General features: G+C 46.4%; 1 protein-coding gene across 9 annotated transcripts; it reads right to left on the bottom strand.

The window, feature by feature from the left end:
• Positions 1-179: 179 nt before the first annotated feature.
• Positions 180-27,015, bottom strand: FYB2 (FYN binding protein 2). Of its 9 annotated transcripts, none has more exons than XM_072932559.1 (20): positions 26,908-27,015; positions 22,354-23,056; positions 21,226-21,420; positions 20,145-20,178; positions 16,492-16,580; positions 15,168-15,196; positions 14,155-14,186; positions 13,308-13,392; positions 12,854-13,007; positions 10,881-11,001; positions 10,754-10,797; positions 10,394-10,463; positions 8,157-8,240; positions 6,888-6,916; positions 6,060-6,120; positions 5,429-5,521; positions 3,687-3,771; positions 900-1,115; positions 756-789; positions 180-321 (listed from the first exon to the last, which is right to left on the bottom strand). In XM_072932559.1, the coding sequence occupies exons 1-19, from the start codon at positions 26,914-26,916 to the stop codon at positions 763-765; spliced, it is 2,160 nt and encodes a 719-aa protein (XP_072788660.1). In that variant the 5' UTR covers positions 26,917-27,015; the 3' UTR covers positions 180-321; positions 756-762. The 9 variants fall into 9 exon arrangements, with proteins under 9 accessions (XP_072788660.1, XP_072788659.1, XP_072788664.1 ...); XM_072932558.1 differs by having other exon boundaries at positions 180-317; XM_072932563.1 differs by having other exon boundaries at positions 900-1,056.
• Positions 27,016-27,624: the final 609 nt, after the last annotated feature.

Below are 27,624 nucleotides of genomic sequence, written 5' to 3'. Positions count from 1 at the left end.
TTGAGCAACTAAACTGCACTATTCTTTTTCTTAAAATGTAGAAATATAATGGCTGTTTCAGAGCTGACCAACAAGGTATTTCAAAAAGTGAAAAATACTGAAATAATCATCAGTCAAGACATGCTGTAAATGGCAGGAAAAAAAAAAAAAAAAGAAGGAAACATCTCTTGCACATTAAATAGTGTAAAAAAACTCCAGCTTTATTTACATTCCCATCATCACCCCACAGCTGACCAACATGGGCTGTCACGGATGCAGGAAGCACAAGAGACCTTCAGGGATGCTCCAGGGGAGAGCAGCTCTCAGGGCAGTTAGTACTGTCTCAAAGAAAAAAAAAAGGAATTTTCCCAGCAAGGGCCACCTGGGTAAGAGGAGGCTCATTTGTATAAATTATGCATGAGCATGCAAGGAAATGCTGCAGCAGGGAATTTAAGGGTGTGTTTTGGCAAGGCAAGGCACACTGAGTGGCCCATGTTTGCAGCAGATGTGGATTAATATGGCATATCTGAAGGCAAGTCAGGAATCTCCAATTTATACAAGTCATGACTGGACAGGGCTTTTTTTAGCTGCAGTTGGACTGGAAACTCACCCAGCAGCAGAGCAAAACTGGAAATACTTATTTAATATTTAATACTGGCTGTTTACATTATGTTAACTCCCCCTGCCTTCAGAAGTTTTAAGTGCATTTCTCCAGCTATCCCCACACAGGAAAGAGAAGAGAATATACATCATAATAAATAAAAATCCGAGATTACCTGAAGTTCAAGTGCTCCACCAGAACGTACCCATCTGAGGGAGGAGGGAAAAGGAAGGGAATTAAAGTCTGGGCCAAGGTGGCTGAGCACGAAGGAGGTGGTTTGAGGGGAGAATTGTCACTCGGGGCTGGGCTGCAGACTCACATCTGCCCTGGGCGTTGCGGCAGATGACGGCGTGGCCCTGCAGGGCGTCGATGAGCTCCAGATGTTCCCCAGCTGCCAGCGGCAGGTCGGCGCGGCGCTGGCTGCGCACCGCGCGCGCGGCCGTGGCCCTGGCGAGCACGCGGATCTCCTTGTGGTACTGCGGGACAGGGAGCAACCAGGAGTTATTCTGTGTCTGGGTAGCTGTCTTTGCAACCTCTGGGGAGGGAGGGGAAGAAAAGTTTCAGGATGGGTTGGGAGGATTTGGGTTGAAGGGGGAGAAAAATCACAGCAACGCCTCTGATGAAGATCCAGATTAGGGAAGTAGGACTGATGGCTTGAAGTGGCTACCTGTGGGAGTCCAGGGCATCCCACTGGCTGCCGTGGTGTTGGACCTCAAAATGTCCCTCAGACATTTCTGGAGGTTCCAGGCCCAGATCAGAAGCATTTGAGACCCTGGCAGGCAGCTGGAAACAGCTGTGATTTTGGGTTTGAACCATGGAACGATTTACCAACCTTGCAGGAAGAACAAGAAGTCACAAAAGTTTAGATATTATAGTAGAAGTAGTTTTAAAGTAGAGGGAAGAATTTTTTAGTATTGTACAAGAGGGGTCTAACACCTGTACAGGGGGTTTTACTTTGTACATGGGGGTCAGTTTTTAAGATGGAGGAATGTAGGCTGGCCCTGTTCCTCCTCTTTCTTCTTCCTTGCCTCCATGTTCTTGATGATGTTGGCACTCACAGATTGGTTTAGAGTAGAAAAGCACCATTTAATATAGGTAGTAGGTATTGGGGGAAAACTGTAAACATTTAACACATAATGTACCATATAAAAGACAGCAGCAGCCCTGGGCGGGGAGAGAAGAAGCAGTCGGGAGTCAGAGAGGATGTCAGGGTGTGTGTGTGCCTCTGCCTGAGCTGTGAGCAAACCACAGCAGCCAGAGAAGAAAATCTTTTAGATAGCTTACAGTTAACTGCCTTGAGACTGAACAACAAGAGACTGCTGAATTTTTCTTTGGAAGCACGGGTTGGAGGAGAGAATTTTCCACCACACGGAGCCCTGAATCAGGCCTGGGTTCCATCATCCTGGAAGGTCTGGGACCCTGGCAGGGGTCAGGAACACCCCTGGACAGAGCCCCCAGAGACACTGGCTGTGATCTCTGTCCATGGAAAAGAGTTTTCAATCTTACAGGATGAATTACCAGCTCTGAGTGTTTGATAGAAGTAATAATTAAGTGTGGCACAGGTGCAAAAGTAAAATTTTAGGATTCTAGATTAGGGGTTCAAAGGGGACAAGATGGAGGAAATTGGGTGTGTCTTGTCCTTTTTCTCCTTCTTCATGCCCTCCATGTTTCACTGTGGTGTTGGCATTTTTCTGTTGGTTTAGGCTGGGGACACACTGTTCAATGTAGGTGACAGATATTGGCACGTTATTGTAAATCCAGCACAGGTAGTTTGTGGTATTTAATGTTTGTAACATCCCACTGAGGGCAGAGCCCCACACGCTGCCCTGCAGGACAGAGCTGCGGCAGGGCAGCAGAACATGTTAGAGATAAACAGAATAAACAACCTTGAAACAGCACAGACCAATTATGGCTTCTGCTTTGGCAGCGGGGCTGACAGACAGAGACTTTCTACAATCTCAGGATCATCTGAATACCTCAGATTCCAACAGCTACCTAAAACAGAGGCTAGCCAAATTTAAGAGAATAAAAGTGTGTATTTATTGAAGGCTTTCAGTAGGTACATGTTGGGCAGTCACAGCCTCCCAGAGGCTACACCCAAGGTGGACGGTGGTCATGAGTTTTTCAGACAATTATAAGTTTGCTCCATTTACGTATCAATTCTCCAATTACAGCTCCAGGTAATTGTGGGGAAATGGATTTGTAGAAAATTCTCAAATCCTGACAGAAGGCTCACTCCGTATGCAAACCTTGAGATGAGAAATGCTGACTTAGAAATGCCACGGAACAGGACAGACATTGTTGAGAGAGAAACGGAACTAGAAACAAGTTTCAAAGAATGGCTTGCAAATAAGACTAGATACTTTAGAGAAATAGAACTACAAAAGGTGCATTGTAGTAAGAGCCACGAGGGGTAATTTTAGATGATTGGCTTTAAGGCATTTACAGCATGGTGTGACTAAAGCTGATAGACCAAGAAATGCTTAAAATATATTGTAATTAGGAAATAGTTGGCATCTGATTGTGATGGCATGAATTATAACATCTGTATTGTCTCACCCTTCTCATGAGACTGAAAACGGAATAAAAATTTTAAAACACCTCTCAGTTGTCCCATCTCTGGGTCAAAAAAGAGCTTAATCTGACAAATTGGTGCCCTGTGTGAGGAGATAACTCAGCACCAGTTTGCTCCCCCTCAATTCACTTCTGTCTATACTTTTCAGGCCTGAGGCAGTAAGGTGCCCTTGAATATCAGGCCTAGAGGGATTTTTTTGTCTGACCAAAATGTGAAGACAGTTAACTGATGCTTCATATGGAGCTTAGAGTTACACACTAATGCATTGCAGGATTTGAAAAATATAAAAGCTAAATCCTAAGGCATCGGGACAACTTTCCCAAGATGAGGACCAAGAAAGTTCCACCAGGTGTCTTTTAAGCAAACCACGGATCTGCTTTTCTCCTCTGGAAACCCCAGTTTGGGCAAGAAGGTGACAGGTCAGGGGAAAACTTTCCCAGCATAGCTGAGACCAACAACATGAGTTGTATGAACAAGCCACAGAGCTGCTTTCCTCCTCTGACACAGCTAGAAAGTACCATAAACACGTACCATAAATGTCTCTCTAAAGATCTTCTCTTCTTTGTCCATCTTCTTGCTCTTTTCTTCACTGCTCTTCTTGAATTTGAAGAAATTTCTGCAACAAGAGAGAGACACACACACATATGCATTTCTGAGCTGCATTTAAATAACCCCTGGCACATCTGAAATTGCAACCCAGAGTCTAATTCCAGCCTTGTCTGCAAGGAACTCTTGGAATAGCAAAGCACACAAAGTTCCCATCTCTATTTCTCAGAAAAGGGTGAATAGACAACTCAAATTTAGTGAAGCACAACTTGAGCCATTTTGTAACTCTGTTTGGGATAATTCTTTTTCTTTGGTCTGTAAGCAGCGTGGGAACAAATAAACTCTTTATTGAGTGTTTCAAATCAGCCCCGTTTTTATGGAAGGCAACAACTGACTTTTCCCCCAGCAGTTTGTCTCCTTCTGGTTTTATTTATGCTCAGAAATAAAGGGTCCCCAGATAACTCTCATCCTGAGTCACTTATGGAAGTGGGATTTGACAAAGGTCTCCAGATTCCCTTTGGGTTTTTTTAGCACATGGAGGAGAAAGTCCCCCAAGCAGACATTTATATGGCACTGTAAAGTGGAAAACAAATTCTTATAACCCACTTAAAGGGAGTGGGGCATTCCCTGCACATGGGGATGTCACTCTTTCTGATACATGAAATTACAGCTGCAGCATTCATTTTAAAACTAAGACTGGAAACAAACACCAAACAAAAAAAAATCCCCCATCCATTTGTAATAAATTATTCATCCTTGGCTGATTTTGATGCACCTAAAGTTAAAGAGGAAGGAAAACAAGAGTTGAAATTAGAGACTTTTAAGCTGTGGAGAGATTCCTCCTTGGGCAGGACCTGTGATCTCTAAGGGGAAGTTGAAATTGCATGGACTCCCTGATGGTCTGTAAAGTTAAACCTGAGATTTTGCACAGCACAACCAGTGGTATTTGAGCAGCCCCATGCAGGAACTCTGTGGTAAGACCCTGAGAAATGGGTCCCTGATTTACATTCAAAGTCCCAGGTATTAGGTCATGAAAAAGGTCTTTGTGCTGCACATTTTTGTGATCCCAGTTTCATGTGAATTTTTGCAGCACCAATAACAACAAAAAAAATTTGCTTTTATGCACAAATGGCACAGCAAGAGTTAATGTAATCAGCCCAAATAATCAATACTTTAAAATACAATACTTTAAAATACAATTTTCTTGCCAAAATCATAGAATCTTAGAATCATAGAATGCTTTCACCCCCTGCCATGGGCAGGGACATCTTTCATTATTCCAGGTTGCTCCAAGCCCTGCCCAGCCTGGTCTTGGACACTTCCAGGGATCCAGGGGCAGCCACAGCTTCTCTGCACAACCTGAGCCAAGGCCTCACCACCCTCACAGGGAGGAATTCCTTCCAAAAATCTAATCTAAATCTACTAAAATAGCAAAAAGGAGCCAAATTTATAGGAAGTAACAACTTTTGGCTCAGCTCAGTGGAAAGTCATGACAAGACTTCAGGATAAGACCTTTGGGTATCCTCCCCTTATGCTCAGTTCAGATCCAAGGGTCTGTTTCACCCTTGAGATATTTTCTGCAAAGACTCCTGAAATCTGCCTTCAAAGGGAAAGGACTTATCAACCAACACAAAATCTCTGTGCAATCAGGGACATCCTGTTCCTGAAACCACTCAGGGATGTGCACAAAGTCAGACAAAATGGGAACACAGAATGGAAATCAGGACCTTTCCACGTCGTCGATGCTTTTCCTTTTGTCCTTGCACTCTTTCGCCACCCGAAGTTTTGGCATCCGGACCTTGTACTTGTCATCCTTCCCTCTGAGAGGAGCAGACAGGCAGGAATTCAGGTTTCTCCCAGCAGACTGCATCCCCTCCCCAGGCCCATGTAGCTACAGAGCTGGGATTTTTCTCCATCTCCCCCCACGCCCTGCACTGACATGCAAACACTTGCTGTGATTTACACCAGCACGCGCAGCCACCGCAATCATCTGGCAGCAAGACACCAGGACATGCTGTTCCTATTAAAAGTAATTTTTCTGACAAGGAGCCTGCCAGGACGGGGCTGATAATCTGGTCTGGGAGACGGAGTTTTCCTTCCTTAGGAAAAATATCTGATTTTTCATGTGTTTCAGGGAGCTGCTCTCTCCTTTTCACGTCTCTGGTGCTAACTGGGAAACAGTGAGGAAATATCCTGCCAAATTAAACACACACAGGGAGGGCACCTGGACTGTCTACAGAGGACTGAATCCCAACCAGACCATGACCCTCAGTTGGCTACAGTACCAGGCACAGATTTGTGCCAGGAGGAAAATCTCCTTGGGTTAAGAACAACCCCAGGATAGAGCACCCTCCTCACCTGGTCTCTCTCTGCCCCACCTCGACATCATCATACACGTTGTCCTCCTGGGGGACAGCTGCTGTCAACCAAAATGCAGGACAGAAAATGATTAGGAGATGTCACTCTGAGCCTGCTACTCCAAATAATCTACTGCAGGGCAAAACTGGGGCTGCTGCTCTTCGCTCAACCCAAAGGGGCCAAGAAAATGCAAAAGGAGCCTTGGAGCTCCCGAGCACCCAGCAAAGGTCCAGCACAAGGAATGATGCTTGGGGTTGGTTAGTTGTATTTATGGGCAGTTTTCTGCATGGGTTTGGCCATCCAGCTCCATGGGTGGAGCAGGAGCAGCAGCAAAGCTCCAGCTTGGCACTGCAGCCAGCCCAGGCAGCGCTCCCAACACAAGGACTTGGGTATGTTCACTCCAGCATCTCCTCAAGGTTGAGGTTGTATCCACCCCATTTATGTAAAGGGTGAATTTGGCCCTCCAGCAGGCAGGAATAAAGAGTTTTACAGAGAGTTAAACCCTTTGTAAAGAGTTTTGTAAAGCTAGAGTGCCATGGGCTCACATACCACTGCCAGCAGTGATTCTGCATGGGCTGTTTCACACATTATCTTCCTGGGTATATCCAGGTCTGCAGGGGAAATGCTCTTTTTTAAAGCAAAATCACCCAAAATTGAGGAAAACCCCCACCCTCAAATGAAACACAAATCCCTATCAAGTCTTCAAAGCTACTGCTGCCACAATACATGATTTTCAGAAAAGCACAGTGCACCAAGCTGATTGCACAGAACATTTGGCTCTTCAAACACACACAAATCCCCAGGAGTCAGGTACAGGTATGTGCTTACCTAAATTTGGTACTGAAATGGAAACCAGTCTGTGGACAGAAAAAAGTCTTTTAGAAACAGATCTGCACATCAGCAATGCCCAAAAATCCACAAGGAGCCCCAAAAAGCTGCCAATGATGCTGTTAAAGTGACAGAGACAGGTCGAGGTGTATGTACCATTCAGCATGGTACCAACAGCATTTCCCAAAATGATATCCCTTGCTAAATAAGCATTTCCATCCTGACAGCAATAAGAGCCATGTGTTCATCAAGCAGGGAAGATCTACACTGCATCCAAAGAACAGTCCAAACTCCTGCTGCCCTTCTCAACAGCAGGGGGATTGCTGGACAGTTGGAATTTTTATTCAGTAGTAATTCCTTCCTGTAAGTCTGCCAACATCAGGGGTTGTCCAGGAATTCAAAGGTGGCAAAGTCTGCAAATATCTAAAATTATTTCAGGAGCTTTTAGGGTTCTTTGAGACAGGAGAATAGCACAAAACCTGGTGGGTCTTTCCCTATAATGATATTTATATTTGAAGGAGTTGCTGCAGGGCATTTTGTGTGAAAAGATTTGTAAGGAAGACAAACCTTCCTACAAAAAGAGGTAAGAAAGGTTTAACCTGGAACTCCCAAAGAAATAAGAAAAGGCAGAGTTTTCCTGGAGTTCAGGCACCGTGTGCAGGGTGAGGCCCTTGCTGGCAGCAGTGGAGGACAGGTTCTGCAGGTTCTGCACACCTGAGGAAAAGGCAATTTCCCTGGAAGCTTATGGACAGTTTTGAATATTAGAATATCCAAAAAGGCACTGTAGGAAGTTATACAATATTCCCCACCCTGTTAGAATGAAAACTCACTGTCAAACTTCTTCAGCAGATGCTCTTGCCAGCTTAGCTCTGAATGGAACTTGGAATAAAACCCCCAGCAACAAGGCTGTCCCTAATCCTGGCTCAAAGATCAAGGCAGCAGGTACCACCTTACTACATTCCCTTGTGTCATGCTGAGGTATCAGAAAGGTGCCAAAGGCAGTAGAAAACCTATGAAAACCTGAAAACTGCTGTAGGACCAGCTCCAGGAGATTCCTGGTGCCAGAGATTCTGGAGAAGCTGCACAGATGGACCATTGGCCACATCTGCCATGGTAGCTCCTATTGAGTTGACAGAAGCACTTTTGGCCTAATTTTCCCCCAAAAAAGTGTGGTATTCCTTACTCCTAGACCTCCTGCTCTCAAATAATTGCCAGGAGAAACGCTCTGGTTTGAAGGGGGAAGGGGTGAGATCACCATCATTTTCTTACCTTAGGTTGTCCTTGAGCCTGAAATTGTTCAGCTTCAACTTTTCTATCTTAAACAGATTTCCAAATCTCTTTTGTTTCTCTGTTCTGTCCAAAAGAGAAACGGGTTTTAAATTAAAAAAGACACAAGGTGCAGAAGCAACCCCAGAGATCCTGAGGCAGGGAAAGGGAGGGCAGCAGACCCTGGACCTCAGCTCAGAAGAAGAATTTAAGTGTTAACAGCATCATATGGATGGTAGATTCACTGGGATAAGCACCAGAACAGCAAAAGGTGCTTAATTATTAAGACCAAGCTCCTATCTTTGTTTTTTTTTCCTGTGTTAATAAGTTGTTCTCCTCTGGCCCAACAACTAGAGGGTGATCCAGGTTTCTTTGGAGTGAAAATTCCCGAGGAGAGGGCAGCATTACCCAGAAGCATTGCAGTGACCATTAAAGGAGATATCAGGGGCACCTTCTGAGCCACCCTCCCTCACGCATTTCTATTGTGCATGCCCTTGAGGAGGACGGTCCATGGCACACATTTCTCTCTGAAGTTTACAAAGGGTTGCAAATCTACACAGCAATTTTCTTGTAAAGTATCTGCAAGCGAGCCAGGTCCTCCCCTGGGTGTCATTACCCCTGCACAGGGGCCATTAAAAACCCTTTTATGTGTCTCAGCACACTTAATCCTGCACGTGGGATCAATAGAGAGATCACAGAAAGGCTGCTTTGGGGATTAAGACCCTGCCCTCTGAAACCTGTGAATTTGGTCCCAAATGGTCTTGAAATTCCTTTCCAGCCCCAGCGAGGTGCACTGCTCCCTTTGTGAATCAGCAGGAGAGTTTAATTTCTGCACCCATGTGCAGAGGGAAGAAGTAGAAAAGAAGTAGAAGCAGTAGAAGAAGTAGAGGAAGAAGACGAAGAAGACGAAGAAGAAGACAAAGAAGATGAAGACGAAGACGAAGAAGAAGACAAAGAAGAAGACAAAGAAGAAGACAAAGAAGAAGACAAAGAAGAAGACAAAGAAGAAGACAAAGAAGAAGACAAAGAAGAAGACAAAGACGAAGACAAAGACGAAGAAGAAGATGAAGAAGACGAAGACAAAGACTAAGACAAAAACGAAGACAAAGATGAAGACAAAGACGAAGACAAAGACGACGAAGAAGAAGAAGTAGTAGTAGTAGTAGTAGTAGTAGTAGTAGTAGTAGTGCTTCCCGGGGTGGGGATGTGCATGATCCATCTGGGAACAATTCACTCTGGATGGAGGAGCTGCTGCACCCCCACCACGCAACTCCCACGGCCAATTTGCAGAGAAATGACACTTCTTTTAATAACCATCCTGTCACCTCCAGGGGGTTCAGCTTTCCCCTTTTTCCTCCCTCTCTGTCACACACAGGCTCTACATCCACGTGGAAGCTGGACTGGGATCCAAATCCAGGCCAGTGCAACCCTGCCATCCGTAAGGGAAAAGCAGATGTACACCAACACCTTATTATTCCTTACTATTCCTCCCACACTGCTCCTCAGGAGAGAGCCACCAGATGCACTCCAAGCCATCCTGTGCCACATTGCCTTTCCCAAAAGCTGTCTCTGTTCCTTACAAGGACAACTTTTTACTGCACGAGAGTAGGGAACCACACAAAACACAACTAAACTTCACCTTACACCTCCTAATCCATTTGGGAAGCTCAGGCAAAACATAAACCCCAGGCTGCAAAACTCATTGGTTTTATATATCTTGAGAGGCTACATAAAAAACGAGCAGGTTGCAAGTTAATTATGGCACATAGGGTTCTTCTCCAGCCTTCTGTGATCTCAAATGTGAGCATTTTGTCCTGTTTTATGGGGACAGTTTGTCCCTTGAGCATCCCCTCTTTTGGCACACAGGGAAAAGGTGCCAATTCTCAGCTAGAGCTGAGCAGCACTTTTAATCAAGAGAGGGCAAGTGAGGCTGTCCTGTGTGCCTGATGCAGGAATAGGTCTGGGGGGGCAGTACTTGCAAAGGATGGAGGGTGTTACTGGAAGAAAAATCCCCCTCACTGCTTTGGGATTTAATTTTGGTAACCACTTTTTGCTCCTGAAGTCTTAGCCAAAGGGGAAGAGGGAGGAAGAAGGGAAGAAACCCAACCACACAACAACTTTTCTGCAGTTGAGTCAGGGACAAAAAAAACCCCAAAAAGGTTTCCAGGCAGTACCTGGCATGTGAGATCAAGGCTGAATGGCCAGAATTTCAAAATACAGGCTAAGAAATTGCAACTTACCCTGGTTTTGCTGGGTTATCACCCCCAATCTCAACATCTTCATATGTTTCCTCGTAGCTGTTTCCTGAAACTTAAAACCAAGGCCTGCCATTAAGACAAGCTCAGTAGCAATAAGGTGATGTTTGCTGGACAAATTGCACCCAGACCTTTTACATTTTACTCTTACAGAGGCTTCAGGGCTGCTCAAATGAATTCCATGCTAGACATATATACTACTCCCCACTGGTTTTAATGGGAATTCAGAGCAACCCAGCCAGGAGGAGACATTGTAGATGCTGGAAGTGAAGCAAAACCATTCCCAGCACCTCCCAGGGACCAGCCCAAATTAAAAGCAGCTTCTGTTTCAGCTTCCCCACTTACTGCTGTCTGAAGTGAAGGAACTTGAGGCATCTGAGCCGTGGCTGCTGGAAGACACAAGTGTGACACGGGGGTTTGCTGCAGGAGGGATTTTAAATGATATTTCCTAAGAGCCCAGGCCCATACTCACAGTCTGTCCTGCAACTCCTCAATGTCATCATAGATGTCCTCTGGTGCCTGCAGAGACTGCCCAGGGTTTTGGCCCAAGGCTGCTCCTTCTGGCTTTGGAGCACCAACACCCACGCTGTGCCCTGGAAATGAGATTATAAATTTAAAAAATGAAATAAATAAGTTAAATAAATTATAAATAAATGAAATAAATCTTTGCTTTAGGAGGTTTTCCAAGGAATCTCTCAGAGAAAGGACAACTGTCGAGGGTAACACAACAAATAAGAGCCTACAGATATATTTTCCTTTCCAGGAGTCCAGGAAATTCTCTGCTTTGAGGCACTTCAAGAAACAAAAGTGAATAATTTTCAAAGTTTTTATCTTTAAAACTCATAAAAATGTTTTCTGTTTAAAAAACTTAAAATGCCTGTCAATTTTTTCAGTTGTGGCAGCTCTGTCCCAAATCTTCCTCACCTAAAAGCATCCAAGAGATTATTCTTGGATCTCCAGAGCAGTGATTGGAGGGAAAGCTTGGCATGGTTGGTGGAAATGTTAAGATTTAAATAATGAACCAGTCCATTGGAATACACCTGTAAATCAACATCTTGGCAAGGAACCCAGGAGGATGAGCATCCCTGAGATGGATTGCACTGAGGGCTGGAATTGAGCCTGGGAGTTGCACCTCATGAGGTTACAGATTATTACTGGAGAACTCTAAAGTGGCCATGTTAAAACCTTAAAATTGACTTAAGAGAGTTGGAGCAATGCAGAAATGCAGGCACACAAATAAAAGCAGCTATTGTTTGTAAATATCTGTGGGGAGTGTGCAAGGGCAGGCTGGGCAGGGCTTGGAGCACCCTGGGGCAGTGGAAGGTGCCCCTGCCATGGCAGGGGGGGCAATGAGAGGATCTTTCAGCTCCCTCCAACCCAAACCATTCTGATTCATGCAGCAGATCTTGCTGGACACAGGCACCACCTCAATATGGTCCAGCTAAAGACCAAAACTTCTGCAAAACATCCAAATTCAGCGAATTAGAAAAGTAGGCAGGGGTGGACCAAACAATTCTCCAAATCAGCCTCTCTGTTGAAGCAGGAGGCTCACCAGGAGTACTTTGGGGGAAAAAAAAAAATCCCAACAGAAATTACCTCCAGCTGTTCAAAGGTCAAGCAAACCAGCAAAACCTTTTACAGAAAGAGACACCAACCAAACCAGAAGATTATTACGAGGTGATTAAAAAAAAAAGAAGAAAAAAAAAAAGAGAAATACCCGAGAACCACACCAATAAAAATAACCACGGTCACAGTTAATTTACACTTTCTCCTTCACACTCCTGTCCACAGAGCCCAACAGAGCTACTTTTCTCTCTTTCGTCTTTGAAATGCTGCCATATCACACCAGTGGCTTGCAGAGCCTTTGCAGAATAGAACCAGTGAACATTTACAGAATGTTGTCCTTACAGAGGGGATGTGATCTGGTTTAACTGTGCAGCTGAGGTGCCTTTCAGCAGCTCTGGTCTCTGCCTCAGAGCATCCTGACAGAAGGAGCCCAAAGTCAGCCTGGCACCACGAGGAGATGGAGCACGGAGCCAGCACAGCACCCATCTCAGCCAGGCACAGAGGAACACTTCAGGCTCTCATCCTGCCCACTTCATTTCCACCCCAAGCCTTGGCCAGCCCCTTTCCTGAGACTCCCTAAATTATGAGGAGCAGAGGAGATGGATTTCAGCTCTCACGGATAAGGGCAATCTGCTAGAAAAACAAACACCTCGCCTGGGTTACACAGATGGTTAACCAACTTAGGAAGCTGTTTGCACAGCCAAAATAAATGATCCAGGCCAGAATACAAATGCTCATGCAACCTTTTGCCCTGGTTTAGCTAAATTGGTTCAAGAGTTGCATCCAAATGTAACGTTATTTCCCATATGGAAGAGACATTTGGGCAGCAGATGGGGCTGGGGATTGGGGAAACACTCAGTGGTGCAATGAGATACTCACAGTGCTCTGCTCTGTCTTTTGCCAGCCCTGGTGGGGTGGGATATGTTGCGTTTTGGGGACTGGTCACATCCTGCTTCCCTTGCAGAACCTTCAGCACACCTCTGCCATCTGCCCTGGCATGGCTGGTGGGAGACAGGTACTCATTTCCACCTGTCTGGGATCAAGCTTTGGGTTTGGTCAATGCAGTCCTTACAAACCCCTTTCTAATATATATTTCTGTTGCACACCTATGCATCCATAAGAATATCAATTATCTGTGGACTTAAAACACTTTCACACCCTTCCCCACCAACCTTTCAGGCTGAAGCAGTTGAGTGATGAACAATCAAAAGAGAAGGTGGAAACCCCCTGGGATTAAGGGCTCAAGTTTCAAGTGTTTCCCAAACAGAGGGAGGGCAGAAGGAGAAGAGACATCCTATAATAATTATTTAAATTAACCTCAAGGATACAATACCTCAAACATTTTGTTCTCCTCCAGTTTTGCTCTTTCATCATTTGGTTTTCCCTCTTTTTCGTCCTCTATTAAAGCTCTTTCTGGGCTGAAATGTTCAGAAATGAGAGAGATCTCAGCACACAGACACTTGAGCAAAGTCACAAACACATTGCCTTGTGACAGGACCCAAACAGGCAGCTCATTTTCCCTCTGAATGAGGGAGATGCCCAAATAATACAAAAGGGATAATACAAATCATTCTTGGAAGAGACAAATTAATATGATTGTTTCCTCCTAGCTGGAAAGGACAAAATAAATCCATTTGTGGTGGCACCTGGATCACACAATGTGCCTCTCACCACACTGTATGGAGCTTTAGGGAAGAAACAGCAACAGGAGCAGGACTTGATACATTTTTATCCCTGCATCACAACATTTCCCATGAAAGTGACCCCTTTTTATCACATAGTCACCACCAAAAAACCCAGCCTTCAGACAGTGCTCATAAATACACACCACAAGGAGCTCAAAGTGTGACATTTGTAGGGTGAAATTCAGAATGGACCTTGCCTTGCACCTAGAACCAGGTGCCCCAGTTTGAGAGCCTCATAACTCTCCCTGTTTACACTCTTTGGGTTTCAGTAGGAATAGACAGTGCAATTTTTTTACAGTCTCCCCTCTAGATATGTGTTAGAATGAAAACAATCTTAGAAACCATGAGTTCTGGCAAAGAAAAGCATCACGTCTGCTGTCTTAGTCATGAAGTATATGAAATTTATTTCTATTCACTGAGTGTTACAATATTCAATTTCGAACCCAAATCAATTGTGGGGCTAGAAGAAGTTTGAGAGAGAGGAAAGGAAATTACCTGGATTTGGCAAAGGGAAAAATCTTCTGTTTCTAGAATAAAGAAGAGGAAAGCCTTCAGCCACTGTGCTTTTCTCAGCAGTCAAGCTTTCATACAAGGCCTCAACTGTCAACTAGCATTTAAAGAAATATTTATTTAGAAAGCCCAGAAGTATTTTATGTTTGGAATAGTCATCAGACAAGGAGATTTCACCTCCTTTGCAGGACAGGGAATACACATATTGACAGACTACACAGGGATAATAAAACAGTGCTGGGGTTGAACCAGTGAAGCTTCTGGTCAGCATGGAAGCTATTACAGAAAGGAGATCTTGCAGAGGAGGAGGAGGTTTTTTAAATTTAAATAAAGATTTCCCAGCCTGCCATAAAAGGAGACTCCAGCCAAGCCAGAGAACCTCTCTGCAAATCACACAGAGATAAATAAGTTTGGAAAGCCGTGCTACTTCCCAGGCAGTGCGATGGCTTTGCAAGCCAGGACTTGAACCTGGAGTTTGACATTTCACAGAGTTTCAGCAGGGCCAGAGCTGATGGGCAGGACATGGACATCTCCTGGCACGAGGTGATGAGCTCAGCCAAGCAGGGCTTATCTAGGAACAGCTTTGGCAGCTCATGCAGGATATTCCCCCTGCCAAGGGAAACTGCCACCCAGGAGAAATGAGAAGAGATCCCTGCAGCAGGGGATGAAAGCCCCAACCAGCACCAGCTCATCCTTGGCAGGAAATTCCAGAACATTGCAGTGGATTTTTTTCCTCCAAAAATTCGCATTCTTGATATTGGTGCTCAACACTTGGTCCACCACCAACATCAATCCAGTTGGTGTTATCACTTCCTTACATTTCTGCAGTGGAAATCAAGGGAACTGACTCTTCCCACTGCTATGTTTGGGAATCTCATTAGTCTTTGTGTCCCCCTCTGCAATTTCCTATTTGTTTTCTGAGAGCCTTCACAGACAGCACGCAGAGAAATTCTTGGCAGGTAAGAAATACAGATATTAGAAGTTTTCAAGATGCTTACCCTGTGTTTTTGAGGCTCTGCCTTAGGTCCTAGGAAAGATTTTTATGAAGAGATATTAATATTTGGTCCCTGTTAAAGTCACTGCACTTTTAGGTGCAAAACTCAGCTTCAGTTGGGATGCACAAATTCACCATGTCCTACAGCTCCTTCCCTCTGCTATTTGAGCATGTCAGAGTCCAAAACATCCCTCTACCTGCCCTTCTGTCTCAAAACCCTAGCAGGAGGCTCAAAGACCTTAACATAAAATCAAAAACATCTGTAGCTTCAATTTTAGCCTGTAGATAACTACCAACTCTATATAAAAAATTACAAACCACACGAGTTTGAGTAGTGCAATAATTGAATTAACATAGAGTAAAAGAGTGAATTTTTAAGGTTTTTAGCATGTAGTTCAGAAGGTCAAAACAGAGAAATTTAAGCGTGTCCTAACCTTCTCCTCCATCTTGTCCTCCATATATTAGTGTGATAGTGACACTTTTCTATTAATTCTATTAATTCTATTAACTGTCTTACATAGATGATGACTACTAGCACAATATTGTAAACATACTACATATAACTTTTAATATAAAATGGCAGCATGGCCATCTTGCTAGACAAACCTCAGCAAGTCAAAAAAAGAATGTTATAAATAAAATAAAATAAAAAAACAGCCTTAAGAAGTCGATCCAAGGCATTCAAACTCCTTCTTTAGCTGCACAAACTAAGAAACAAAGACTTTTACAATCTTAGAGTCATCCCAACAAAGCAAACCCCCAAAGCAGGGGGTTGCAGGACCAAGCCCGACTGGCCACAGTTTCCAGGGATCTGTGAAATCCCAGGGGGCTCTGGCAGTCCCCCACAAGGGACTTGCTTGGCTCCTTTCCCCCTGGGAGACAAAATCTGTCTATGTGGCAGAAATAACCTCCCCAAAAGAGGCATTGTGAGAGTGTGGAAAATGTAAAAGCAGAGCAGTGGCATCTTTGATAGAAAAAATTATACTGGGAAAAAATATTGATGGACCTGGAAAGGTCTCATAGTCTGTGTCCTTCTGTTCCCAAGGAGACACTGAGGTTTGCCTCACTATCTCATTTTTATTCTCCTCTACATGGGTCATGTCTTATGATATTCCCCACTGAGTTTTACTATAAGCATCATTTTGCCCCAAAATTTTAACTTGTTTTGCCATTGCCCCAGAGCCCTCACACTGCACAGGGGGACAGGACACTCAAACTTCTTCTCCCAGACCACTGTAATACAAGAAACTGTATTATTTCCTATTTTAAAGGCTTTTTTTTCCCCAGCTAGCATGTAATTCACCTCACAGTGCTGCCTTTCAAAGTACCTTCAATGACACACAAGGTTGTGGTGTCCCCAGACTGATTCAGGTACATCGGGGTTTCTTCATAATTATTCTGCTCTTCAAGTTGAGCACTGAGAAGATGAAAAAGAGAGAAAAGATTTTTTTTTTCCCCATCCCTTTTAGTAGTATGAAAAAAAAAAAAATTCATCTTAAGGACAAGGAAATCAAGCGCTTTGATAGTGAGCCTACAAAAAAACAAGGTGAAATCAGGAATTCCTTGGGGGGAGAGGAGAGCTGTGGCAGATGCAGGGCTCAGCTGAACCTTCCCCCCGACTCCACACTCCCTCTGCTTGTCCTTTGGGAGGCCAAGCTGCATTTAGAGGGCTCAAAGCACATCAGGAGACTTCCTAGTTAGAGTTAGATTCTCCTGCTCACAGCAATCCCTTAAGTAGAAACAGGAAAAAAAAAAATCAAAAAAAACAAAACAAAACACGGAAATTGGAGCGCAGCATTTTTCAAGCCTACTTAGGTACTTTGACAAAAATTCCCAGTTGGGCTCTTTGGCACGTGGATTCTCATGGAAGGGAACAAAAGGGAAAGCAGAGATTGCAGAGGGGACTTTTAAAGGTCCTGCCCCTGAGCTTATCAAGCCACCCACTCCATGCCAACACCGTCAGTGGCATGGAGGAGGGAAAGCACCACAGCTCCAGTGTGGGAGTCCAGAGCTTCCCTCTGGCTGCCCTGGGACCCTGGCAGGGGTCAGGAACCCCCCTGGACAGAGCCCCCAGAGACACTGTCTGTGATCTCTGTCCATGGAAAAGAGTTTTCAATCTTACAGGATGAATTACCAGCTCGGAGTGTTTGATATGAGCAATAATTAAGTGTGGCACGGGTGCAAAAGTAAAATTTTAGGTTTCTAGATTAGGGGTTCAAAGGGCACAAGATAGAAGAAATTAAGTGTGTTTTGTCCTTTTTCTCCTTTTTCATGCCCTCCATGTTTCACTGTGGTGTTGGCATTTTTCTGTTGGTTCAGGCTGGGGACACACTGTTCAACGTAGGTGACAGATATTGGCACGTTATTGTAAATCCAGCACAGGTAGTTTGTGGTATTTAATGTTTGTACCATCCCACTGAGGGCAGAGCCCCACACGCTGCCCTGCAGGACAGAGCTGCGGCAGGGCAGCAGAACATGTTAGAGATAAACAGAATAAACAACCTTGAAACCAGCACAGACGAATTATGACTTCTGCTTTGGCAGCGGGGCTGACAGACAGAGACTTTCTACAATCTTGGAATCATCAATACCTCAGATTCCGACACTCCAGCAGCACACAGCCTCAAGTGCTGGGCTCCCCAGTCCAGTTCCCATCTCCCCATCCTCCTTTTTCCTTCCCTCCTCCAGAAATTCACCTTAGTGTCACTTGGGAGCAGATGTAGGGGGAAGAAAAGGACCCAGGTGAATCCACCGGTCCTTCCGCTACACCCACAGAGGTGGAGTTTTTGGCATTTTAGGAATGCACCAGGAAGCAACAAACACACAAGACACGGCTTGTAACACACCTGGGGGACAGGGTAAAGTGGGGAAAGAGCACCAGGAAGAATTCTAGTAGGAACTTCCTTCTTCTAACTGTGAAAAACCTCAGGGAGGGTCTGTTTTTCCTGGAATCACCCCGCTGTCACAACTCCGCTTCACCGGAGAAAGGACCAAGGGCCAACCAGAACATGAGGAACAAGAAACTCAAGGTGCACTTTGACAGCAGCGAAATCAGAGAAGGAAACAACCCCTGAAGTCCAGCAGGAGGCTGTGCTGATGGCAGGGGCTGCCCCAGCCCCCCGGTGTCCCCTGCAGCCCCCAGCATTGGACACTGCCTCGCTGCCCCACCGTGTGCTCGTCCCCACACACCCCAGCAACAGCCAGCACAACAAACCATCTCAGGGTCTCTGAAGCCAGACTTCATTCCAGGTGAGGCTTGAGGAGGGGAATTCCTGTCCCCAAACTGCTGGTATTTGGTTTTTATGCCAGAGTTATCGAATTAATTTCCCCTGTTATCACACAGTTAATATTTAACAAGTGACCTACTGTAAAGACCATATCACAAGTGTTGGAGCAAGACAGCTAACCCTGCTGCACTACATTGCTGGAACAGCTTCTGGCAGTGCAGAACAGCTTTGGAGCAGGTTGTTTTTTGACCAGTTCTCTTCTGACAACTACAGGTTAAAAGTTAACACCAGCCCACGCTGGCAGGAGCACCTCATGATGTCAAGAACAACCTGGAGGAGTTGTTTGGGCACAGAAAGTATTTTAAGAATTCCCCTCTCTTTGCTTTGGTTCAGCTGTTCCATTTCCCCTTTTCACAACTGCAACAAAACATGTATGAATATTTTCCCCCACTTTTGCTGTTCTTCTTGTACAAAACCCAGGCTGCTGCACAACCACTCATGACAAGTCAGAGACCAGAAAAAGTCAAAGGATCTCCCTGCATACAAAAGAAGTGTGCCTGCAAGGTTTTTGAGCTGTTTCAGACAAACTCAAGTGATTTTGGACCATCACCCGATAAAAACTTCACTTCAGCAAGTGGAGGCAGCTGAAGGGCTGGGATGGTGAGGGAGGGCAGTGGCTGCACAAGCACAGGATCACAAAGCAGTGCAGGAATACAAATTCCTTTGCTGCTGGCAAGGAAACCCCCAACACCTTCTGGTTATGCCAGGGCTTTGTTTCAGCAACAGTTTTCAAAAGCATTTCTTTTCTAAAAACACAAAACTTGAGTACACAGCAAACAGGAAGCAAAAAACACACGGGGAAGGGTGATGACTGTGCAACAAAGGCAATGCCTTTTTTGGGAGTTCTACTTCCCACCAGCTAAACTAGGCCTAAAGACACATGGATATGGTTCTCCATCAGGCTTTAAGAGAGAAGAGGGGTGAAGTTTTCTCCATTAGGAGAGGGTTTGAGCTTGCCATGTGGGTTCATGACACAGCCACAGAATCCTTGAATGGGTTGGGTTGGAAGGAGCCTTAAAGATGATCCAGTTCCAAACCTTCCCCCTCCCACAAGCAGGGACACCTTCCACTAGACCAGGTTGGTCAGGATCCCATCCAACCTGGCCTTGCACACTTTCAGTTCCTTGAACAGCCCCTGGAGCAAGCTGCTGCCTCCAGGAGTGGCCATTCCCTCCAGGCTAAAGGGGAAAGGGATGGGGATGTTCCCACTGATGCCTCAGGTTTTGGCTTTTATATTTTCAGATTCTGTGCTGCTTTAGTATGCATGTCTAAACTTCACATCAGGGGATGCTGAGCTCTCTTCACAGAGCCGGGAGACAAAGCAATTTCTTCTCCAGCTGGGCACCAAGGACAAATGATCCAAATCTCAGCCCCAAGAGCACAAACACCGTGGGCTGGAGAGAGAAAAACAAGCAGGATGGGACTGCCTGGGCTGAAGCTGGAATGGGACAATGAACTCCAAGGTGCCAATGGAGCAGAACTGATCCCAGGGAGAGCCCCCGGGAGCGCTTGTGCATTTTGGGGCCATTTTGGTTCATTTGGGTGCAGCCCTGGCTGGGCTCTGGTGCTGCCCAAGGTGGATCCATGGAGGAGATCCTTTGAATAAATCCCTGCTCTATTCTTTAGGTCTAAGGCAGCCTGCACAAGGCATCACCATCACCTGTGAGCCACACCCTGCCTCTCCCCAGGCTCACCTTTCAGGGGTCAGGTAATCCTCTTCTCCAGGAGCTGCACACAAAGACACAGAGGATTAGTGTTGGAAGGCAAGCCCACGCCCCCCCAGAGCACATGGGAGGTGTGACAGGGACAGCCCTTCCTCGCTGCACACAAGGGCAGGTGCGACACAGCACTGCCAGCACAAACTGGGGACGTGGCTCTGTTTATTTGTCATTATTATTTCACATTTCCTGGCAACAACTCAGGCTTTCTAGAGATAGATAATACTGGGAGGGCATGGAGATGATGGCATAGAAATGTAGTTAGTTCCCCCACCAGATTAGTATATTTAGAAAAGGCAAGTAGGCTAGAAAAGAGTTTCAGTGAAAAACCCTCTTTCCCTCTCATCTTATCAAAGCCAGGGCATACCAATAAGAACTGGCACTGTAAAGCCAAAGAGATTTTAGCAGAGCCCTTCTTACAAAAGCAGCTCCCTTTGAATTCATCAAAAGTTGTGCCTAAAGATCTGGCTGTAATTAAGGCTGTATCTATAAAGAAACACCACTTAGCAGCTTAATAAGTGGTCCAGAATATTCTATTATACAACATCAATAGGGTTTTATTATGGGAAACTGAACTTTTGCATTTCTTGATGTCGGAACACTCAACGACATTGCCCTCTGTTGTATTTAAAACAGAAGGGGGGGGATTAGCAGACTATTTTCTAACAATTTTATTGTGCCTTCCCACAGTTGTGTGCTCCAGAACCGAGGCATTTCCCATTGGAGAGGAGTGATAAAGATCAGCTCAGCTCACAGGCAGCTGCTGCTGCTTTACAGCCAGCTGTAAACTGCTCTCAGCACGGGAGGGAAGCGGCTTTCTGAGCATGGGATGGCGTCCAGCCTGGAAAACCAGATCCCTTCTCCAGATTAAGAGCAAAAATCGGCCCCACTGAAACTGCTGAGCTCTTATTAATGTTTGAGGAAGAAGTTATAAACAAGTAACAATGTCTGATTTCGGCGTGCTGGAAATCGCGGCCTTACAGCTGTCAATAAACTGCTCATTTTAATTCCTTTTCTATAGAACAGATCTGGGGGGAAAAGAATAAATATCTCTTACTTGTTTCATTTCCTCTGTGGACCAAAGGCATGGTGCTTTGGAAAACACTGAGATCAACCTTTGGGGGTCTTGGAGGCTTCCCAGGGGCAGGACCCAGGGACTCAGCTGAAGGCAGAGGTTTAATCCTTGGCCACTTGCTCCCCAGGCTGTAAGACCATTTTCCTGCTCCAGGCTGGCAGAAGGGAGGTTCCAATTCTGCTCCAGAGAAGCACAAGGACAGGCAGCAATTAGCCCTGATTTAAGCAAAAATTCACGTTGGATCATTAGTTCTACTGACATTTCTAACCAGTTCTGCCTCCTCCCTCTTTCAGTGTCCCCAGCACTCAGCAGGTCTCTCACCAGAATGGCAGAATGAATGGAAATGCCCATTTTTACAGATTTTTACCACGTGAACCATGTTGGGGTCTCAGCTCTCGACAGCTCCCTTCCTCTGGATTATAAAATACCAGCCCAATTTTCTGTGCTGGTAACAGTTTAATCCACCAGGATTTTGGCTGCTTGCAGTGCTCAGTCCAGGTGAGGTGGCTTTCCAGGGTAAACAAAGACTTCAGGTTTTCAGTCCCCATCACCCAAGTCACATCAGCAAGGGGAGCTTCACAGCCTCTGAGTTTCCCAGCAGCAGTTTCTCTAACAAATATTTTCTCAGATCTTAAATATGACCTTTTGCAAAGCTGGGAGGGTGCAGAGGCAGGAGGGGGGAATTGAGGTTGAAGCTCTCTTAATTAGAATTAAACTGTCTTTGCAGACCAGCCTTTCACATCTGTCTGAAGTCACATTTACCTTGGGATTGCAAATGGCCAAAGCACACCAAAACTAAGATAGCTTCCTGTCCTCAGTTTTCATCCCACTCTCAAAATGTGGGCAATTTCTTGGAGTGAATTTTAAAAATAATTTCTTGGATATGGGGAGTCCTCCTCTTACCGAAGTGGAGCAGCAGTTCGAGACCTCTTTCTTACCTCCAGAGCAAGAACAGAACATTCCAATGGGCCAGCTTGGCCTTTCGTTTGAGGGTCCCAACCTCCAGGAGCTTTTCTCTCCTGCTGCTGTATCCTGCACTTCCAGATCACCTGGAAGTGATCTGGACTCATCTATTTCCATATTCAGCGTTAAGAATAAACCTTTCCATACCTTTCTGGCGCTGAGGTGGCTCTCTTGGAACGCGATAACCCGACTGGCAGAACGGAGATGCCACCAGAGCTTCGGCGCCTCCTCCAGCAGAGCTCCTGTCTCCTCTGGGGGCCTGGGGAAGAGCTATCCCTCTGCCATGCAGAGCATCCTTCCTCTGGGCACGCCAGTCCAGCACAGGGCAGCTCCCCGAGGGTGCCATCCTGGCACTGCCCGATGCAGCAGGAGCTGAGCTGGCCGCCCGCTGGGCTGGGACTCCTGGACTCGTTTTCTCCTTGCGGGATAAAGTCTCTTCCCAGATCTGTAGGACACGCTGGAAAGAATCCGGCAGCTCAGAGTCCTCTGGAGTTGTTTGGCTGGATCCTTGCTGGTCAGTGCCACAGGAGAGCAGAGGCTTTTCTGAGCTGCTGTGAGGAGAACTCGGCCCTCTCTCCGAGGCGCTGCCCGGGTGCTCTTCGCTGTGCCCCGTCCGCTCCCTGGAACCCTGAGGCCGTGCCAAGGGGCTGTGCTGGGGGAGAACAGGGGCTTGGGCAGGTTTGGACACCTTCACCTCTCTCCTAGTCAGGGGCAGAGGGCTGGAGGTGGTGCTCCCTGCAGAGCCAGGCTTGGGGGAGATCTCCACAGGAGGTTTCTGCCCCGGTTTGTTGGCCAAGTTGGAGTCGTTCTGAAATTTTGCTCGGAGGGCTTTGAAATCAGTCCCACCTTCCTGAGTGAGGGGAGAGAGCACAGAACAGCTGCTTACAGAGGTGGCAACAGGCAATTTAAACAATCATACTGTTTTCAGAGAGAAACAGGCTGCACACTCAACCTGCGTCACCAAGGATATGCCGATCCTGGTGAAAATTTAAAAGCAGCAGAGGAGCATTTGTTCTTTCAAAGGATCCTCCAAAGACTCACAAATCACTTCTGGTGAAGACAAAAGAGCTGAAAACAGTGGGAAAATGCAGGAGCACAGCATGGAAACCAAGCAGGAGCAGAGTGGCCAGGGGAAATGCCTCCTTCTCCCCAGTGTCACCCAGCGATGGAGAATTTCCCTCGGGAGGATCTGAGTTGAATGTTAAAGCTTTCCTGGCAGAGGTGCTGCAATGCTGTTTATACACCTGCTGGGCATGAAAGCTGCACTTTATTTTCAGTACACAAGCACCAAACAGAGGAGAGGCCAGTGCTGCTCCAGACATGCCCAGTCCATCCCCACCCTCGGAGAGGAGAGAAGAGAGAAGAGAGAAGAGAGAAGAGAGAAGAGAGAAGAGAGAAGAGAGAAGAGAGAAGAGAGAAGAGAGAAGAGAGAAGAGAGAAGAGAGAAGAGAGAAGAGAGAAGAGAGAAGAGAGAAGAGAGAAGAGAGAAGAGAGAAGAGAGAAGAGAGAAGAGAGAAGAGAGAAGAGAGAAGAGAGAAGAGAGAAGAGAGAAGAGAGAAGCACAAAATAACCTCCTTGGTGCTGCACTCCTAATGACCTCTGGGACAAAATCTCTTCCTCCAGGGTGCTGGTTCAGCTTAGGGTCCCTTAAGTCATCCAGGGCTCTTTGGATGCTTCTCCCCTTGCCTTTAATGCCACTCCAGGAAGCAGAGCACACAAAACCCAAACACGTGGCACACAGAGAGCATCTCCCAGTGCAGGTGATGGATACTGCCCATGACACTCAGTTCCTCTCCCACACAGTTACCAGACCCCAGGCTCTTAAAGAAAAGGAGCAAATCAGTGACAGTGCAGTTTAAAAGGGCACTTAAAGAACATTTTGTTTCAGCCCCTCACTCCCCTGCATCCCACGCTGGAGAAAAGAGACCACAATTTTTGCCTGCAGTGCCGTGGCTTAAATTCAGCCCTAAGCTGAACTAGGGAGAAAATATGAAGAAAAATTTATGAGCTACTTAAGTCCTTGAACTGCTCTATAACTTTTTATATGCCATGATTACATTAGGTGCTCTGCTCTGGCAGCTTAGTTCAGCGCAAGGCTTCACGAGAACCTGTCTAATGAGGAAATTGGAAAAAATTATCTAGGACAGAACTTCGTTATTCTGAAAAAAGCTCCAGCCTTAAGTGTTAAGACAGAACAGATGAATAGCATACTGAGGTTTTATTGCACTTAATTGCACGATTTATTAAACACTGACAATTTCTCTTGAATAACCCCTTTCACTGACTTTATTACTTTCACAGGGTAGTACATGATGTAAAGAACCAGCCCTTGGGGGAGAGGTTTGAATTGCTCCAATTATATTTCATATTAGTGGTCAGCAGCCTGATGCCGTGTGAGCTGCCCAGACAGGCTAATCTAGGGCGAGCCATGGGAATGGGAGCTTCCAGAGGCACACGGAGGATGGATCAGGTTTGGGGGGGAAAAATCATACAAAATCCCATATGAACCCGATCCCTCCATCGATGCCAGGCAGGAAATAAAGCAGCGAGGTGCCCTAATGCAATTGCAGGGAGCTGCTGCAGCAGTGGTTGAAGAGTTCAGAGCTGTTTACCTCCCCGTGCTGATTTTCTTTACTGGAGCAAACAATTCCTCATCAGTGCCCTCAGAGACAAAGAAAAGAGAAAGGAAAAAGTACCTGCTTGTCTCAGAGTGCCCCAGGCCAGGCAGACACGGGGTTTTTGGTCAGGCCTCTCCCTGGCGCTGGCTGTGACAGAAATGGGCTGTGACAGTCATGAGCTTGGCACTAAGTTTAATTAAAGTGGGATGGATATGAGCTTTCCTTCTCCCCCCAACTCAAATTGTTATTCATCTTGCCTTGAAAAGGCAGCTTCAGCTGATTTGCCTAATTAAGAGGGAGCTATCTGTGCTCAATGCACCCTCAGTGCCCCTCACCAGGATGTGGCTCCCCCAGAGTGCAGCCCATGGGATGCTCATGGGCAGGAGGGACAAATACAGCCCCCAGCCGAATACAGAGAACTGCTGGGGAGGATGGGGTTAAATTGCCACCTCCTGCACACCCACACCCAGCTGGGCTATCCATCCCTCCCCAAAAAATCTCCTGCAAATGCTGTCTCCTTGCACGGGGTGAGCTTAGCCAGACCCTCCAAGGTGCAGTGAGTTCTCCCAGTCTCTGCAGGGATAATTCTGCATCAGAGCTGGGACTGGTTCAAGCACAAACCCATCCAAAGCAGCTCTCCTGTTTGACCCATGCACCTTCAGCCAGCCCAGGGAGGTGCTCAGCCTAAACACAGTGTCCCAGTGTCCCAGGGAGGGCTCAGGTCCCCTGAAAATCAGACCAGCTGACAAGCAGGGGGAATAAACTCGTACATTTAAAGGCCTGCCAAAAGCTCACAACGTGCATTACAGCTACATCTGGCCAAATAATTGACTGTGAATAATTCTACATTTGGCAAAAGCCCACGCAAGATGAGAAGGGAAGAGAGAGAAAAAAGGAAACAAACTCCCACTGGCCGGAAAGCTGTGAGCATTAAGGAGCCAGGGGACAGAAGCATTTCAGAGTCAGGGGGCAGTGAAACTTTCCTATTTTCTCCCTAAAAATAAAGTGCTCTTACATCAAGATCAGACTAGGAAGCAGAATAAAGCTCACCTTAAGCCTATGATAAGGGCACTTCTTAGAAGGAGCACCAGCAGGAGGTTTGTGCTGATACTTTGGACTAAACAAAAGGATTCTGAATTCCAGAATCCCAGAATGGTTTGGATTGCAATGGACTTTAAAGATCAATTTGTCCCAACCCCTTGCCATGAGCACACTCAACACTGACCAGATTGCTCCAGATATGGGACACAGATTGGTGTCCCATCCAATCTGGCCTTGGGGCAACCTGTGCCAGGGCCTCCCTACCCTCACAGGGAAGAATTTCTTCCTAATATCTGATCCAACCCTGCTCTCTTTCAGTTTGAAGCCATCTCCCTTATCCTGTCATTCCAGGGCTTTGTCAAAAGTCTCTTTCCAGCTCCCCTGTGGCCCCTTCAGGTACTGAAATGCAATAGGGTCTTCCCCAAAGCCTTCTCTTCTCAATTAATTAATTAAATTGAACTAATTCTCATTAGTTTCCTGAAGTTGCTTTTCTAAAATGAACCAACACAGGAAAACAAACCCCATTCAAGATGTGGCACGCAGGACAGCTGAGAGGAAGCACTGCTTGTTCCCCTCCTGGAATTTTTCTGGTTTACTCCATCCTTTATCTTGATTCCCAAGGGAGCTGTGGTGGGTAAATGTTTAATCTGTGCTGGCCTCTGCCCTGGCGTGGGACTGCTGGAGCCAAGCCCAAGCACCCTGGGCAGGCACTGCAGATATCATCGACTCATTAACCCGCTGGCTTCTCCCAAAATAAATCAATAAACCCCAGCTCAGCTTTTTGTTACATTAAGAGGCACAACTGCAGCTGGTGTCAGAGTGAGAGGGGAAGAAGCAAGCTCTGGGAGCCCCTGTTTGGGGCAGCAAAGCAATATTTGTGTGTTCTGCACACAGAGCAGGAGCGGCGACGAGCGAGCACCTCACTGCCAGGATAAATTGCTCCATGGAGAGAACAGCCCCAAGCTATGGATCAGCAGCAGAAAAGCAAGCAGAAATCCTTCCCCCAGGCCAGCTGCAGAAGAGACAGAGCCCCAGCAGTTACCAGCTCCATCCCTCGCTGCTCCACGAAGCTCCAGCGGCTCAGCCCTGCATGTTCCGTGTGCCCTGGCTGCTCTGGCTGCTCTCACTCTGCAGTGCAGGTGAGGCGGAGCCAGCCCTGAACACACCTGAGCTGAGCCTGGCTCTGCCCCTGGGCAGGGCTGAGCCTCACCTGGGCAGGGCTGAGCCTGCCCTGAGCCACAAATGTCAGCAGGCTTGGGATGGGGAGGGGATGGCAAAGGGAGAGGGCACGTTGGGTTTGCTTTTTGGGGGGGAAGAATGGCACTCACCCTCAGCACAGTCTGTGTCTGTGTGATGGCCGTGGCTGTGGGAGTTTATAGGATCTTTGAGTGGTTTGGTAAGAAGGGACTGTAAAGATTGTCCAGGTCCAACCCCCCCCCAGCATGTCCACAGGTCCCTTCCCACACCTGGGGCAAGCAAAACTGAGCAGAGGTGAGGAGCCCCATGATGTCCAGCAGTAATTCTCACCCCAGATTTTAAGTCTTCCCCACAGAGACCTCGGAGTGATTAAACCAGACATTTCCCCAGAGGAACCCAGTGTTTCCTTCATCTCTGGACAGCAGAGCCCAGCAAAAGCAGTCATCCTTGCTGCAGCTCACACACACTCCCTGGGGAAGCAGCTCCTCTCCATGGAGAGATGTTCCTCAGGGTCCTCAGGACAGCCCAGTTAAATCAGGGCAAACAAGATTTTTCCTATCAC

This window comes from Taeniopygia guttata, chromosome 8 (genome assembly GCF_048771995.1).
Source record: "Taeniopygia guttata chromosome 8, bTaeGut7.mat, whole genome shotgun sequence".
Lineage (NCBI taxonomy): Eukaryota > Metazoa > Chordata > Aves > Passeriformes > Estrildidae > Taeniopygia > Taeniopygia guttata.
This window is presented reverse-complemented; position numbering and strand designations above follow the sequence as displayed.

Excerpts from the sequence above, each read along its gene's own strand:
- FYB2 (XM_072932559.1), bottom strand. Across the intron at positions 20,179-21,225 it reads CCACAGAGGAAATGAAACAA|CTCCTGGAGAAGAGGATTAC; the intron begins GTAAGAGATATT and ends CTTTGTGTGCAG. Across the intron at positions 10,798-10,880 it reads GAGGAGTTGCAGGACAGACT|CAGCCACGGCTCAGATGCCT; the intron begins GTGAGTATGGGC and ends TGTGTCTTCCAG.